Raw genomic sequence first — 16,907 nt, 5'->3', positions numbered from 1 at the left:
ATGATTATCTCAATAGAAGAAGAAGCATCTGACAAGATTTAATACCCATTTATGACAAAAATCTCTCAATAAAATAGGTACAGAAGGCATGTACCGAAAACATAATAAAGGCCATATATGACAAATGCACATCTAACATCATGCTCAATGATGAAAACTTAAAGCTACTCCTCTAATATCAGGAACAAGGCAAGGATGCCCAATCTTGCTACTCCTATTCAACATAGTATTGGAAGTCCTAGCCAGAGCAATTAGTCAAGAAAAAGAAATAAAACGTATCCATATTGGAAAAGAAGAGGTAAAACTGTAACTATTTGTGGATGACATGATTTTATGTATAGAATACTCCAAAAAATTCACTAGGGACTTCCCTGGTGGCACAGTGGTTAAGAATCCACCTGCCAATGCAGGGGACATGGGTTCGAGCCCTGGTCTGGGAAGATCCCACATGCCGTAGAGCAACTAAGCCCGTGCACCACAACTACTGAGCCTGCACTCTAGAGCCCATGAGCCACAACTACTGAGCCCACGCGCCACAACTACTGAAACCCACATGCCCTAGAGCCCATGCACTGCAACTACTGAGGCCCGTGCACTCTAGAGCCCATAAGTCACAACTACTGAGCCCATATGCTCTAGGGCCCATGTGCCACAACTACTGAGCCCGCATGCTGCAACTACTGAAGCCCGTGTGCCTAGAGTCCATGCTCCGCAACAAGGGAAGCCACGGCAATAAGTCCATGCACCTCAACGAAGAGTAGCCCCTGCTCACCGCAACTAGAGAAAGCCCACATACAGCAACGAAGACCCAATGCAGCCAAACAAATAAATAAATAAAATTCAGGGACTTCCCTGGTGGCACAGGGGTTAAGACTCCACGCTCCCAAGCATGGGGCCTGCGTTCGATCCCTGGTCAGGGAACTAGATCCCACATGCATGCTGCAATTAAGGAGCTGGCAAGCCACAACTAAGACCCAGTGCAACCAAATAAAAAAATATATATTTTTAAAAATTCACCAAAAAACTTTTGGAAATAATAAATGAATATAGTGAAGTTGCAGGGTATAAAATTAATATTCAACCATCTGGTGCATTTCTATACACTAATAACAAACTAACAGAGCAGTTAAGAAAAGAATCCCATTTACAATCACAACAAAAAGAATATAATACTTAAGCGTAAACTTAACTAAGGAGGTGTAAGACCTCTACAGTGAAAACCATAAGACCTGTTGAAAGAAACTGAAGACACAAATAAATGGAAATATATTCTGTGCTCATGGACTGGAAGAATTAATATTGTTAAAATGTCCACATTACATAAAGCAAGCTACAGATTCACTGCAATCCCTATCAAATGCCCCAAGAACATTTTCACAGAAACAGAACAAAAAATTCTAAAATTTATATGGAAACATAGAAGACCCTGAATAGTCAAAGCTATGCTGAGAAAAAAGAACAACTGGAGGTGTCACACTCCCTGATTTCAAATTATATTACAAAGCTGTAGTATTCAAAATAGCATGTTACTTGTAGAAAACAGACACAGAGATTAATGGAACAGAACTGAGAGCCCAGAAATAAACCCACACACATATGAACAAGTAATTTACAACATAGAAGCAAAGACCACACAATGGAGAAAGAATAGTCTCTTCAATAAATGGCACTGGGTAAACTGGACAGCCACATGCAAAAGAATGAAACTAGACCACTACCTCACACCACACACACAAATCAACTCCAAATGGATTAAATACTTGAATGTAAGACCTGAAACCATAAAACTCCTTGATGAAAATAAGCAGTACACTCTTTGATCTTGGTCTTAGCAACGTTTTTCTGGGTATGTCTCCTCAGGTAAGGGAAATAAAAGCAAAAATATAAAGTGAGGGCTTCCCTGGTGGCGCAGTGGTTGAGAGTCCGCCTGCTGATGCAGGGGACACGGGTTCGTGCCCCGGTCCAGGAGGATCCCACAAGCCGCGGAGCGGCTGGGCCCGTGAGCCATGGCTGCTGAGCCTGCACGTCTGGAGCCTGTGCTCCGCGACGGGAGAGGCCACAGCAGTGAGAGGCCCACGTACCTTAAAAAAAAAAAAATATATATATATATATATATATATATATATAAAGTGAGACTAAATCAAACTAAAAAGCTTAAAAGCTTTTGTACAGGAGAGAAAACCATCAACAACATGAAAATACAACTTACTGAATAGAAGATATTTGCAAATCATATATCCAAGAAGGGGTTAATATCCAAAATAATAGAAATAACTCATACAACTCAACAACAAAAAACAAACAACTGGATTAAAAAAATGGGCAGAGGTATTGAACAGACATTTTCCCAAAGAAGATATACAAATGGCCAACAGGTACATGAAAAAATGCTCAACATTACTAATTAGGGAAATGCAAATCAAAACAATGAGATATCACTCACACCAATCAGAATGGCTATTAGCAAAAAGACAAGAGATAATAAATGTTAGAGAGGATGTGACGAAAAGGGAACCCTCATACAGTGTTGGAAGAAATGTAAATTGTTGCAGCCATTATGGAAAAAAGTATGGAGATTTGTCAAAAAATTAAGAACCAGAACTACCATATGATCCAGCTATTCCACTTCTGGGTATTTATCCAAAGAATAAGACTAATTTGAAAAGATTTATGCACCTGTGTTCATCACGTCATTATTTACAATAGCCAAGATATGGAAAGAACCTAAAGCCCTACTGATGGATGAATGGATAAAGAAGATGTGGCATATATATATATATATATATATTCAATTGAATACTACTCAACCATAAAAAAGATGAAATCTTAACATTTGCAACAACATGGATAGACCTTGAGGGTATTATGCTAAGTGAAATAAGTCAGATGAAGAAAGACAAATACCATATGATTTCACTCATATGTGGATTAAAAACAAAGAAACAAAGAAACACACAAAGAACAGATCAAACCAAACCAAACCAAACCCACAGATACAGAGAACAGAGTAGTAGTTAATGGGGGGTGGGGAGGGCAAATGGGTAAAGGGGGTCAACTGTATGGTGACAGATGGAAACTAAACTTTGGTGCTGAGCATGCTGTAGGGTATACAGAAATCAAAATATAACACTGTACACATGAAACATATGTTATAAATCAATAAAAAATTGTTACCAAATTAAAAAACATAGAGGAGAAGCTTCATAACGTTGTCTTTGGCAATGATTTCTGGATTATGACACTCAAAGCACAGACAAAAAAAGAAAAAATAGACAAACTACATCAAACTTTTGTATCTCAAAGTACACAATCAAGACAGTGAAAAGATAATGCACAGAATGTGAAAAAATACTTGCTAATCATGTATCTGATGAGAGATTAATAATCAGAATACATAAAGAACTTCTACAACTTAACAAAAAAACAACCACCAAGTCAAAAACTGAGTAAAGGACTAAATACAGGCATACCACACTTCCAGACCATCACAATAAAGCAAATATTGCAATAAAGCGAGTTATATTAAGTTTTTGGTTTCCCACTGCATATAAAAGTTATTTTTACACTATGCTGTATTATACTATGTAATAACATTATGTCTAAGAAAACAATGTACATACCTTAATTAGAAATATTTTATTGCTAAAAATGCTAATCTGATCCTTTAGCAAGTCATAATCTTTTTGCAACAGTAACATCAAAGATCACTGATCACAGATCACCATAATAAACATAATAATGAAAAAGTTTGTAATGTTATGAGAATTACTAAAATGTAACACAGAAACATGAAGTGAGAAAATGCTGTTGAAAAAACGGCATTGATAGACTTGCTCAATGCAGGGTACCCACAGACCTTCAACGTGTAGAAACTGTAGTATCTGTGAAGTGCAATAAAATGATGTATGCCTGTAGACATTTCATCAAAGAAGGTATACAAGTGGCCAAGAAGGGTGAAAAGATGCTCAACATCACTCATCATTAGGGAAATACAAATTGGAATCACAATGAAAAAAAAATCACACTTTATAGCCATTAGGATGGTTATTATCAAAAAAACAAAAAATAAAGTTTTGGTGAGGATGGGGACCAACCCTGCTGCATTGCTGGAGGGAATGTAAAATGGCACAGCTGTGAAAACGGTTGGTGGTCCTTAAAAATTTAAATATAGAATATCCATACGATCTAGCAATTCTACTTCTAGGCATAGTATATACAGCGAAGAACTGAAAGCAGAGATTCAAAGAGGTAACTGTATACTAATGTTCACAGCAGCTTTATTCATAATAGCCTAAAAGTAGAAACAACTCAATTGTTCATCAACAGATGAAAGGATAAACAAAAATGTGGTATTATACGCATATGGAATATTATTCAGCCTTGAAAAGGACTGAAATTATTAGAAACGTTATGCTAAGTAAAATAAGTCAGATACAAAAGGACAAATATTCCATTTATATGAGGTACCCAGAATAGGGAAATTCATGGAGATAGAAAGCAGACTAGAGGTTACCTGGGGGTGGGGGAATAGGGGCATGGGAATTATTATTTAATGGGTATGGAGTCTCAATTTGGGATGTTACATAAGTTCCAGAGATGGTTAGTGGTGATGGTTGTATGATGTTGTGAATGTACTTAGTGCCACTGAATTGTACACTTAAAAATGGCTGAGGGTGCATTTTATCATAACTTAAAAAAATATACAACCATTCTGGAAGGGTATTTGGCAAACTATGAAAGATTTACATCCTTTTACATCAGTAATCCCACTTCTAGGAATCTATCCAGAGGATATACCTCCAAGAATATGAAAATACATATGCATAACATTATTCATTGTAACAGTATGCTTGTAATTGCAAAATACTGTAAATAACCCATATGCCCATAAACTGAAAGGCTGAATAAAATATGTACATACAATGTACTACAGGGTTGGCCAAAAGGTTCATTTTTTTTCTGTATTGTTAGATTGTGACAGCTGTCATATCAGTGTGCATTTAAAAAAAGACTTAACAAAATTGGTGAATTTTTGTGTAGCCATTTTAATATTGAAGATGAAAGAAAAAAAGCAACATTTTCGGCATATTATGCTTTATTATTTCAAGAAATGTAAAAACGCAACTGAAACGCAAAAAAAGATTTGTGCCAGTGTATGGAGAAGGTGCTGTGACTGATCGAACATGTCAAAAGCGGTTTGTGAAGTTTTGTGCTGGAGATTTCTCACTGGACGATGCTCCACAGTCGGTAGACCAGTTGTAGTGATCAAATTGAGAGATTAACTGAGAACAATCAATGTTATACAACGCGGGAGATAGCCAACATATTCAAAATATCTAAATCAAGCACTGAATATCATTTGCACCAGCCTGGTTATGTTAATTTCTTTGACATTTGGGTTCTACATAAGCTAAGCGAAAAAACCCTTCTTGACTGTATTTCCACGTGATTCTGTACTTGAATGTAATGAAAACGTTCCGTTTTTAAAACAAATTGTGATGGGTGATGAAAAGTGGATACTGCACAATAATGTAGAACAGAAGAGATCGTGGGGCAAGAGAAATGAACCACTACCAACCACAGCAAAGGCTGGTCTTCATCCAAAGAGGGTGATGTTGAGTATATGGTAGGATTGGAAGGGAGTCCTCTATTATGAACTTCTTCCAGAAAACCAAGCCATTAATTCCAACAAGTACTGCTCCCAATTAGAGCAAATGAAAGCAGCACTCGACGAAAAGCATCCAGAATTAGTCAACAGAAAATGCATAATCTTCCATCAGGATAACGCAAGGCCGCGTGTTTCTTTGAAGACCAGGCAAAAACTGTTACAGCCTGGCTAGGAAGTTCTGATTCATCCACCGCATTCATCAGACATTGCACCTTCGGATTTCCATTTATTTAGGTCTTTACAAAATTCTCTTAATAGAAAAACTTTCAATTCCCTGGAAGACTGTAAAAGGCAGCAGGTACAGTTCTTTGCTCAAAAAGATAAAAATTTTGGGAAGATGGAATTATGAAGTTGCCTGAAAAATGGCAGAAGGTAGTGGAACAAAAGGATGAATATGTTGTTCAATAAAGTTCTTGGTGAAAATGAAAAATATGTCTTTTATTTTTACTTAAAAACCAAAGGCACTTTTTGGCCAACCCAATAACTATGGAGTTGTAAATAATAAAGATGATCTCTATGAACTGATATGGAGTGATTTCCAGGATATACTGTTAAGTGAAAGAAGCAAAGTGCAAAGAGTATAATATGCTTGTCATGTAAGAAAAAAGAAGCTATGAGAAAATACACATGTATCAGCTCTTTTGTGTAAAAAGAAATGCATGATGGATACACCAGGGACTAATGTGATTAGTTACCAGCAGAGAGTTGGTAGGAATGGAGTGCAAAGAATTGGGGGTGGGACTGGCACAGGAGAGGTGAGAAAGGAACAATATTTGAGTGTATCTTTTTGTAGAGCTCTCTTTGAATAATGGCAATATTCCAGGTACTCTGAAAATAAAAACAATTTAAAGTAACCATGATGAGGGTGGGGGGGACACAGAACAAAATATAAACAGTCACAACAGTCACAAATGAACCTAAGTGTACTACAGATGAACCACACGCAAAGGAGAGAGGAAGACAACTAACCCAAGTAAATGGAACATCATATTTTGACAGCATGGCTCAAGATAAAAAGAACTGCACACAAATAGTGTACTCTGTTAGGAAATTTCTAACAGGGATATGGGTTAGCAATCCTAAAATTACTTTATGTGTATCCTAGGATTGAACAAATAAATATACCATGGATAATTAGAGCCAGATTTCTCACTAGAAGAGAAGGAAAGGGCTTTTTGGAAACATGGTTGGTTCTAAGGCTTGGGCAAGGAAAACACAAGTTGAGCCTGGTTCAGCCTGCGGAACAGAAAGTAAGGAAGTGATTAAAAAAAATAATGGGCTTATTATCCAAAGCGTACAGGAGGCAACCTGAAGGAGCTCCCAATGGCCAAAGCCGGGACTTTGAGCAATAAAGTAACTTTTATTACAGAGTAACATATATATATTATATATAAAATAATAGAGTAAAATGAGCTCATACCGACACAAATAACTGAATAAATCAATGAAGGAAAAAGAACAGCTCTTCTTCACAGAATTATAATTAAGTGTAGAAGGAATGATGGAAACAGAAAACCACGATTAGGTAAATACTACAGCAATAACTATTACAGGTAGAAATCATTAACAGATGCTAAAACTAGTGAGCAAAAGGATATTTGCATACTCTCAAAGAAACTTATTAATTAGAAAGGAAAAATTATTATTTATAGTGGAGAAATGTGGCAGACAGTACCTTAAGGAAGTGATCCAAGTTAGTGTAAGGCAAACCACATTACGTACCCTATCTCATTGGTATGATGTACTGAGAAAGGTGGAATGTGATTTCTATGGTATTCTTGACAGAAATGCATAACCTCAATTGAATCCATGAGAGAACATCGGACAAACCTAAATCAATGGGCATTCTAAGTAGCTGGCCAGTGCTCTTCAAATGCATCCAGGTCATTAAAAGACTGAGGAAGTGTCACAAATGGAAGAGACTAAAGGAGACATGACAATTAAAGGCAATGTGGGATCTTGAATCAGAAAAGGACATTAATGGGAAAACTACTGATTTCTCAGTAAGATCTCTATATTGGTTAATAATATTCCATCAGTGTTAATATTCAGTTTTCCAACGGTTTTGTAAGATGTTAACATTAAGGGAATCTGAGTGAAGGGCACAGGAGAACTCTACTATTTTTACAACTTTCTATAAGCTTAAAATTACTTTAAAAGTTTTAAAAGAAACAGTCGATCTAAATCTTTGGGGAACATGGTTTGGTGGATTCACATTATTCACCAAGCTGAATTCATACTACTGATAATTATTTTCAATTTTGAAAATCTTGAGAAGTCTCCACTTTTTGCACTATCATGTTTATATCTTTATAATAGGTTGTGTTTCAACTTATGCATTACCATGTCTTTTTTCACGCCTGACAGTTCCTTAAGAATACATACTAAGACCTAGTTACTTCTACATTCTGTGACTAGCAGTCTTTGTCTAAAGGAAATGCTCCGTAATTGTATTCTGAATAAATGATTAAGTAAAAGATCTCAATGCTATAGGAATTATTTACTTACGCTCCACAAAGGAAGTAAAGAGCATTCTGAACCTGCTAAGCCGACTACCTTCATCAGCCCACATCCGTATCACCCCAACTCCTGTTTTAAGCATTACATCGTTGGCCACAGTGCTGCAAAACTTGGCCTTCAGATTTTCAATAGAACTGCTCCCATCGTAGACTGCAACGAAATTTCTCTTGCATTCATTTGAGTGCTCCATCTGATAATCTAGGAACCTCAAATAAATCTGTAACATGAAAACAAAGAAAAACAGTGCTTTTAAAAAGATACATTAAATTTTCTAGTTCTATTATCCAATCAATATGTAAGTTAAAACTGCATTGAGTTTTAACACCTGACAGAAAAACAATAGCTAAAAGGATGATGCCTAAGTAGGTAAAAGAACTAAGACTAATGGTCTGTTTCTTTGGTTGTCTTAATAATGAAACCAAGCATTAAGGAACCTAGTTTGTGTTGTGTCTGTAAAGAGAAATTTTTTGCTCCATGACTATCTTACATGTTTTCCTTGTTATAAAAGCAAACTCGTGGTACTGAGAAACTGGGAAAATAAAAGAAACATAATTCTATTACTCTAACAATTATTGTGATAAACTTTTTTTTCTTCACATCTAAAAAAAAATTTATTTTTGGCTGTGTTGGGTCTTCGTTGCTGCGCGCGATTTCTCTAGTTGTGGCGAGCAGGGGCTACTCTCGTTGCAGGGCCCATGCTTCTCATTCTGGTGGCTTCTCTTGTTGCGGAGCATGGGCTCTAGGTGTGCGGGCTTCAGCAGTTGTGGTGCACGGGCTTAGTTGCTCCGCGGCATGTGGGATCTTCCCGCACCAGGGATCGAACCCATGTCCCCTGCATTGGCAGGTGGATTCTTAACCACTGCACCACCAGGGAAGTCGTTCTTCACATTTTCAAAACCTAAGTTTAATTGTAAGATACACACATCCTGCTTTTGCTGTAACACATCAAAACTTACCTATACTCTTCATAACTGTAATCATTCCCATGTCTTGTCATTTATTTACCCACTATCTCACTGTTGCACATTTAAGCGGTTTTAAGATTTTACTCCATAAATTAACAATTTCTATATTTTCAGTCAGAAAGATTTAAACTGGAGTTTCAAAATACGCACTATTATAGTTTTCTATTTTGCTTAGTATCCCCCTTCCTCAAATTTTATAGGCAGCTTGCTACCTGGCACTAAGTTATTCTTAAAATGTGCCTGACCCATTCTTATTTGAAGAGTTCCATTAGATTGTAGGCTTAGAAAGACCTTGAGCATAATCTCCAAAAGAACAGAATGAAATAGGTATTATTCTTTATGGGCTGGAAGGAAATTAAGGCTCACAGGGATTAAGGAACTTGCCCAAGGTTACTTAGGGCGAGGATTTGAACCTAGGTTGCTCTGACTCTTAAACTGTACGTTCTTCCCATTCCCTGGGATGCCTTCTATGTGTGCAGGCACACACACACACATACTCTCTCATACACAGTTCACCTTTTGGCTCTACTTGTTCATAGGTAACTCTACAATTAAAATAATATTTTAGTGAATGAAGAATGAAGACTTCTTTGATTGCCTTTGGAGACATCTAGTGGGTATTCACCTGCTGGTTGCTATCCTGGAGGTAGTAGTATGATGCCACACCCATTCTTTATTTTAAAGGGCTTCATAAAACAAAAATGTCAGATATTTTTCCCCCTAAAATACCTTGAGGACATAAAACTAAGAACAAAAACTCAAAAATACAGCTCAGAGTTAAATTTTGACTAGTAACTTTGGCTTATTTGAAATGACCAATTAGCCACTTTCAAGAGACTGGTGGAAAATCACCAGTAATGGATTTCCATTTCAAAATTTCATAAAACCTCCAAAAATATATTTTAACACAGAAGCAATGTGTTTGCTTAAAATATATCATTTGTTTTCATTACTTTCTTCATCATTCATATAACCAAAACATACTGCCCATGGTTCTCTGGCAGTATCACTACTACTGTAATTATTTGTCTTCTCCATTAGATTGTACGGTCTTCTAATGAGCGTATCACATGCTAATTCTATCCAGTACAATTCTTGCTGACAGCAATTAATGAAAAAGTGACTAGGTTTATAAAACCTAGTTTGGTAGAGCTAAATACCAGGAAAATAATCAGGAAGTCTGAAGTATTTACTTTTTTTTTTTTTTTAACTGAAGAAACATGGTACTTGTATAAGGCCATAGTAAATGCTCTTTAAATATATAACTTTTAAAAGTCAAGGTTTTAAGGCAAGTCATATGACAAGAATGACATTCTTTTCTATTGTGAATACAGTTAAATACTGGTTAATAGTTTAATTCAACTGATCTTCAGAAAATATTTCTAACAATATGAGGCTGACCAATTGCAATGGGTGAAGGGGTACACAAACTACTCTTCTCTCACCTAAATTACAGGAGACGAGATCTTTTAGTAAACATAAACACTCTTGGCCTCTTACCCACTCCTATACCCTCCCCAGGGAAGTGGAGAGAGTCACTTGGATGGGGGGGAATTTGGTCCCTTTTTCCTCCCCTCTTTCCCTGGACCAGCGAGTACGAGAAACAGTGACCTGGGTAAGTGGGTCTCTTCTGCAAATGCACTTTCCCTGGATGGGACGGTCCAGTCTAGACTGAGGTAGGAGGTGCACCTAGTGGGTCGGGAATAAGCAAGTCTAGTTTGATTCTCTCACTAAGTTGCTTCCCCTAGCCTTTAGTGTAATAAAGGGGCTAGTCTGAATCTTCATGTTCTCAATTGGTTCGTAACTCCAGTGGGGAAAAAAACGCTTTTTACTAGAGCCCCCAAAAGAAATGCAATGAAATCCTCAGAAAGCTGTTATTTTTATGGAAAGGCCACTGATAAAAACAGACTAAAACACTACTTACATACTCAACACCAATGACTTCTTTTGTATATATAAGTGAATATTTCTTCAACATCACCCATTAAGTACTTTACCCCATTTTGAGTACTCAAGGGTTATGGTGGTCTTTCATATTTTTTCTTTTAAAGTACTCAAATAAAATCATCTGCTTACTTTCTTATTTAACACAATTTAAAAAATCTGACCCACTTTTTACAAAATAAATTTATTTATTTTTGGCTGCATTGGGTCTTCGTTGCAGCACGTGGGCATCCTCTAGTTGCAGTGAGCAGGGGCTACTCTTCGTTGCGGTGCGAGGGCTTCTCACTGCAGTGGCTTCTCTTGTTGCAGAGCACAGGCTCTAGGTGTGTGGGCTTCAGTAGTTGTGGCACACAGGCTCAGCAGTTGTGGCTCACGGGCCCTAGAACATGCGGGCTCAGTAATTGTGGCTTGTGGGCTCTAGAGCGCAGGCTCAGTAGTTGTGGCACACGGGCTTAGTTGCTCTGTGGCATGTGGGATCTTCCCAGACCAGGGCTCGACCCGTGTCCCCTGCACTGGCAGGCAGATTCTTAACCACTGCACCACCAGGGAAGTCCCTTGATCCACTTTCCATGTCAACTGTGAACAGTACTTTTTATGTTAACTTTAAAAAATCGACTTACTTTTATTAATAAAAAGTAACATTCTCCACTATTCAACATTCTAGGTCACACTCCTAAAAAACTTACGCATATAGAATCATTTCTTCATGAAGTATTTCAAGAAAGAGCAAGATCTAAAGTATTAATTTCACTTAAGCATTTAAATACTTAACTATTAAATATGGTCAAAACCCCCCACCTCTGTACATTCATCCCTCAGTATCCATGGGGAACTGGTCCTAGAAAGGACCTGATCTGGATACCAAAATCTGCAGATGCTCAAGTCCCATAGTCAGCCCTCTGTATTTGTGCTTCTGCATCTATAGATCCAACCAACTGCAGATTGTGTAGTCCTATAATATTTATTGAAAAAAATCAGTATATAAGTGAACCTGTGTTCAATTCTGTGTACAACTGACCCTTGAACAACGTGGGTTTGAACTGTGCAGGTCCACTTATATGGATTTTATTCAATAAATATATACTACAGTACTACACAGTCTGTAGTTGGTTGAATTTGAGGATGCGGAACCTCAGATACAGAGGGCTGACTATAAAGTTATACTCAGAATTTCAACTGCAAGCAGGTCGGTAGCCCTATCCCCTGTGTTGTTCAAGTGTCAACTGTACAGCTAAAGCCTTCTATGTTCCCATTATCTTTCCTACACATCCCATCCTAAGTATAATTTTTATAATTCCTATGTACAGTTTTAGATTTTTAAATTTATGTATCTATAAAAATATATAGTATTTTTTGTATATTTTATTTACTTTTTTGTATATTTTAAAATCTTGGATCAACTGTAGAAATGAGTCACTATCCATTTTCCTTTTGGACATTTAGCTTGCTTCCACTTTTTAAAATATTAAACACTGCTGTAAACATTCTTGTATTCTCGTTATGCTCTCATATGATGAGTATCTGGGTATTTATCTAGAAGCAGGGTTGCTGTATTGTAGGAAGTAACAATTTTCAGCTTTACCTGAGCATACCAAATGACTTTCCAAGGTGGCTGTAGCAATTTATTCTTTCAAAGTAAGTTAAGAGAATTTCAGTTCCTCAATCCTTGCTGACACTTGGTCACAAGACATTCAGTCAAGTCTCAAGTAATATATAATAAAATCCTCTGACAAATGCAGAGTCAAGCGACAGCCACCATAATCAAGAAGTTCCATCACCCCCCAAATTCCCTCCTGCTGCTCCTCAGCAGTCAAAATCCATCTTCAATCTTGTTTCCTGGCAACCAATGACCTTTTGCTGTCGTTCCACCTTTCCCATATAAATAAAAAAATTTTTTTTTGGCTGTGCTGGGTCTTCATTGCTGCACATGGGCTTTTCTCTAGTTGCGGCGAGCAGGGGCTACTCTTCGTTGCGATGCGTGGGCTTCTCATCGCGATGGCTTCTCTTGTTGTGGGCCCCAGAGTGCACAGGCTTCAGTAGTTGTGGCGTGTGGGCTCAGTAGTGGCTCGTGGGCTCTAGAGCACAGGCTCAGTAGTTGTGGCACACAGGCTTAGTTGCCCTGCGGCATGTGGGATCTTCCCGGACCAGGGATCAAACCCATGTCCCCTGCATTGGCAGACAGATTCTTAACCACTGGACCACCAGGGAAGTCCTAAGTAAAAATTTTATACAAATAAAATCACAGTGTTCTGAGTCTGGATTCTTTGATTAGCACAATGCATTTGAGATTCTTCTATGCTACTGCATCACCAATAGTTCGGCTCTTTTTATTCCCGAATACATTTCACTACATAGATGTACCAAACCTTATTAACAACTGAGGAACACTTAAAACTGTTCCCAGTTTTTGTTCATTATGGATAAAGCTACCATAAACATTCACATTCATGTTCTTTGTGTGTAAACATATTTTTCCTTCTCCTGGGTACCCAGTCAGGAGACTGCTGAATAACATGGTAACTTTATAGGAAACCATCAAGCTGTTTTCCAAAATGGCTATATCATTTTGCATTCCTACCAGGAATGTTATTAGATTCCCAGTTGCTCTACATAGTTCCCAGCAGCTGGTATTGTTTTTAAAAATTAGTTATTTTAATAGAGGTATAGAGCTATCCCACTGTGGTTTTAATTTGCAGTTTTGAAATGTCTAAATCTTCTTTGGTGAGGTGTCTGTTCCAACCTTCTGCCCATTTTTAAACTGGGTACTTTTCTTATGGTTGCGTTTTGAGTTCTGGGTTAAAGAAGTCTTTTGACAAATGATTTACAAATATTTTCTCTTAGTGCCTTTTTTTTTCACTCAACAATGTCCTTCACAGAGAAAAATCTTTAATTTTAATGAAGTCCAATTTATAAGATTTTCTTTTATGGATTCTCCTTTGATGTTATACCTAAGAACTCTTTCCCTAACCCAAAGTCAGAGATTTTGCCTATGTTTTCTTCTAAAAGTTTTGCAATATACTTGTTTTTATGTAAGATATTAAGATATAAGTATAGTTCAATTTTTTTTTTTTTTGCAGTATGCAGGCCTTTCACCGCTGCGGCCTCTCCCGTTGCGGAGCACAGGCTCCGGATGCGCAGGCTCAGCGGCCATGGCTCACGGGCCCAGCTGCTCCGTGGCATGTGGGATCCTCTCGGACCGGGGCATGAATCCGTGTCCCCTGCATCGGCAGATGGACTCTCAACCACTGCGCCACCAAGGAAGCCCCTGGGTGTTGAGTTTTTAAGATTGAGATAATCATGTAGCTTTCCTTCTTAATTTAGATAATGAATTACATTGATTTTTCAAATGTTGAATTGGCCTTGCATTCCTGGGATAAACCACACTTGGCTGTGATTATTTAAGTGTATTATACTTTTCATATATTGCTGGATTAGACTGGCTAATACTTGAAGGATTTTTGCATCTATTTTCTTATCAAAAAATTTTTTTGACGTGGACCATTTTTAAAGTCTTTATTGAATTTGTTACAATATTGCTTCTGCTTTATGTTTTGTTTTTTTGGCTGCAAGACACGTGGGATCTTAGCTCCCCGACCAGGGATCAAACCTGCACCCCATGCATTGGAAGGCAAAGTCTTAACCACTGGACCACCAGGGAAGTCCCCTGCAACTATTTTCTGGAATAACAATTATGATACCAATTCCAACATGTGTGTCTTCTTTGCCCCCCCCCACCACCAGTAATTCTCAAACATCAGCTGGGTGTCCTACAATTGAACTCAATTATGACACCATCTACCCAGAGACAGCATCCGATTCTGAAGGTTGAGGGCTCCCAGGGGACTGGCCTCCACTTCAGATGCCAAACACGAGTCCAGGTTGTCACATGATTCTGACTGACTGGCTATAAATCTGACGTTCCTAAGATCTCATTCTTGGGTTCCTTTAATTTGCTAGGTGGCTTACAGGACTCAGAAAACCAGTTTACTTACTAGATTATTTGTTACCCTGGTAATAAGCCTCCAACTCTTGGGGATTTCCAGAAGTCACCTCATTAACATAAACTCACTTGTGGTTGAAAGGGGCTTGTTATGAATAACAAGACACCCATATCAACTTTATGGCACTGAAACATTTTCAGGAACTGGGGACAAGAGACCAAATATTGTAACAATAGATGCTCTCATTGCTCTTATCACTCAGGAAATTCCAAGGGTTTTGCGAGCTCTGAGCCAGAAATGTGCATGAAGACCAAATATATATATATTTCTTATTACAGAGCAAAACCTCACAGGGGGAATATTGATCAGTAATTTCCTTATAATGTGTTCGGTGGTATCAGGGTGATGCTTGTCTTGAGTTTAGAAGTGTTCCTCCCCTTGTACTTCCTGGAAGAGATTGCAAAGAACTGGCATTATTTCCCCTTTAAATGTTTGTTGTAATTTGTCAGTGTATCCATTTAGGAGCTTTCTTTGTAAGAAGGTTTTTAACTATGAATTCAATTTATTTCATAAATATATGGCCATTCAGGTTACATATTTCTTCTTAGATGTGTTTGGGCAGCTTGTGGTTTTTAAGGAATTTGTCCAGTTCGTTTGAGTCATCTGATTTTGGGGCACAGAAAGGTCCATTGTTTTACTGGAGGGTCTATAGCGAGGTCCTCTGTTTTGTTCCTGACGTTGGTAAAATGGTTTATATGCATCCAGATATTTACCATTTCTGTACCCTTTCATGAAATTCCAAGATTCTTTCTAGTGCCATTTCTCTTTTATCTAAAGAACTTCTTTAGCATTTTTTTTATAGCAGGTCTGCAGGAAATGAATTCTTTGTTTTTATTAGGGTATGTACTTACTTTGCCCTCATTCCTGAAAGGATATTTTTGCTGGACATAAAATTCTTAAGTTCAGGGCTTCCCTGGTGGTGCAGTGGTTGAGAGTCCGCCTGCCAATGCAGGGAACACGGGTTCATGTCCCGGTCCGGGAAGATCCCACATGCCACGGAGTGGCTGGGCCCGTGAGCCATGGCCGCTGGGCCTGCACGTCCGGAGCCTGTGCTCCGCAACAGGAGAGGCCACAACAGTGATAGGCCTGCATACCGCACACACACACACAAAAATTCTTAAGTTCATAGTTCCTTTTTTCAGCACTTAAAGGTTTTGATGCTTGGCTTTTATGATTTTGGAAGAGAAATCCACAGTCATTCAAATTGTTTCTTTATACAAAATACATCATTTTTCTGTGTCACAGCTCAAAGCTTTCAATCTTAGGTTTCAAGTAGCTTGATTTGATATGAGTAGGCTTTGTTTTATGTTTGTTTTTATCCTGTTTGGTGTTTGCTATGCTTCTTGAATCTGTAAATTTGTCTTTCAGCAATTTTTTTGCAGTTATTTCTTCGAATTTTTTTTCTACAACAAACTTTTCTCTTTCTGGTACTTAAGTGACATAAATTTTAGGCCTTTAGAAACTGTTCCACAGGTCCCTGAGACTTTAGTATAATTTGTTTTCAATCTTTTTTTCTCAGTACTTCAAATTAGGTAGTTTCTACTGAGTCACCTTCAAGTTTACTGACTTACTGACCTCTATAATCTCCACTCTCCTATTGGCCCATACAGTGAATATATTTTAGAAGTTTAAGATGTATTTTTTCCATTCTAAAATTTTCACTTGGTTCATTTTTATAGTTTCTATTTCTCTGCTAAGATCTATCTTTTCAGGCTTCCCTGGTGGTGCAGTGGTTGAGAGTCCGCCTGCCGATGCAGGGGACAAGGGTTCATGCCCCAGTCCAGGAAGATCCCACATGCCGCGGAGCAG

General features: G+C 37.9%; 1 protein-coding gene across 1 annotated transcript in view; it reads right to left on the bottom strand.

Moving 5' to 3' along the window:
• The window catches only part of NETO2 (neuropilin and tolloid like 2), a 67,928-nt gene that overhangs the window by 15,778 nt on the left and 35,243 nt on the right, over positions 1–16,907 (bottom strand). The window contains exon 7 of the mRNA XM_029237096.1: positions 8,177–8,405. Coding sequence (XP_029092929.1) covers positions 8,177–8,405 — 229 coding nt within the window. The remainder of the gene's footprint in view (positions 1–8,176; positions 8,406–16,907) is intronic.

The sequence above is a fragment of the Monodon monoceros genome, unplaced genomic scaffold, assembly GCF_005190385.1.
Source record: "Monodon monoceros isolate NGI ecotype Baffin Bay Population unplaced genomic scaffold, NGI_Narwhal_1 Super_Scaffold_10, whole genome shotgun sequence".
Taxonomy (NCBI): Eukaryota; Metazoa; Chordata; class Mammalia; order Artiodactyla; family Monodontidae; genus Monodon; species Monodon monoceros.
Note: the sequence above shows the minus strand (reverse complement) of the source record. Positions and strands in the feature narration are given on the sequence as shown.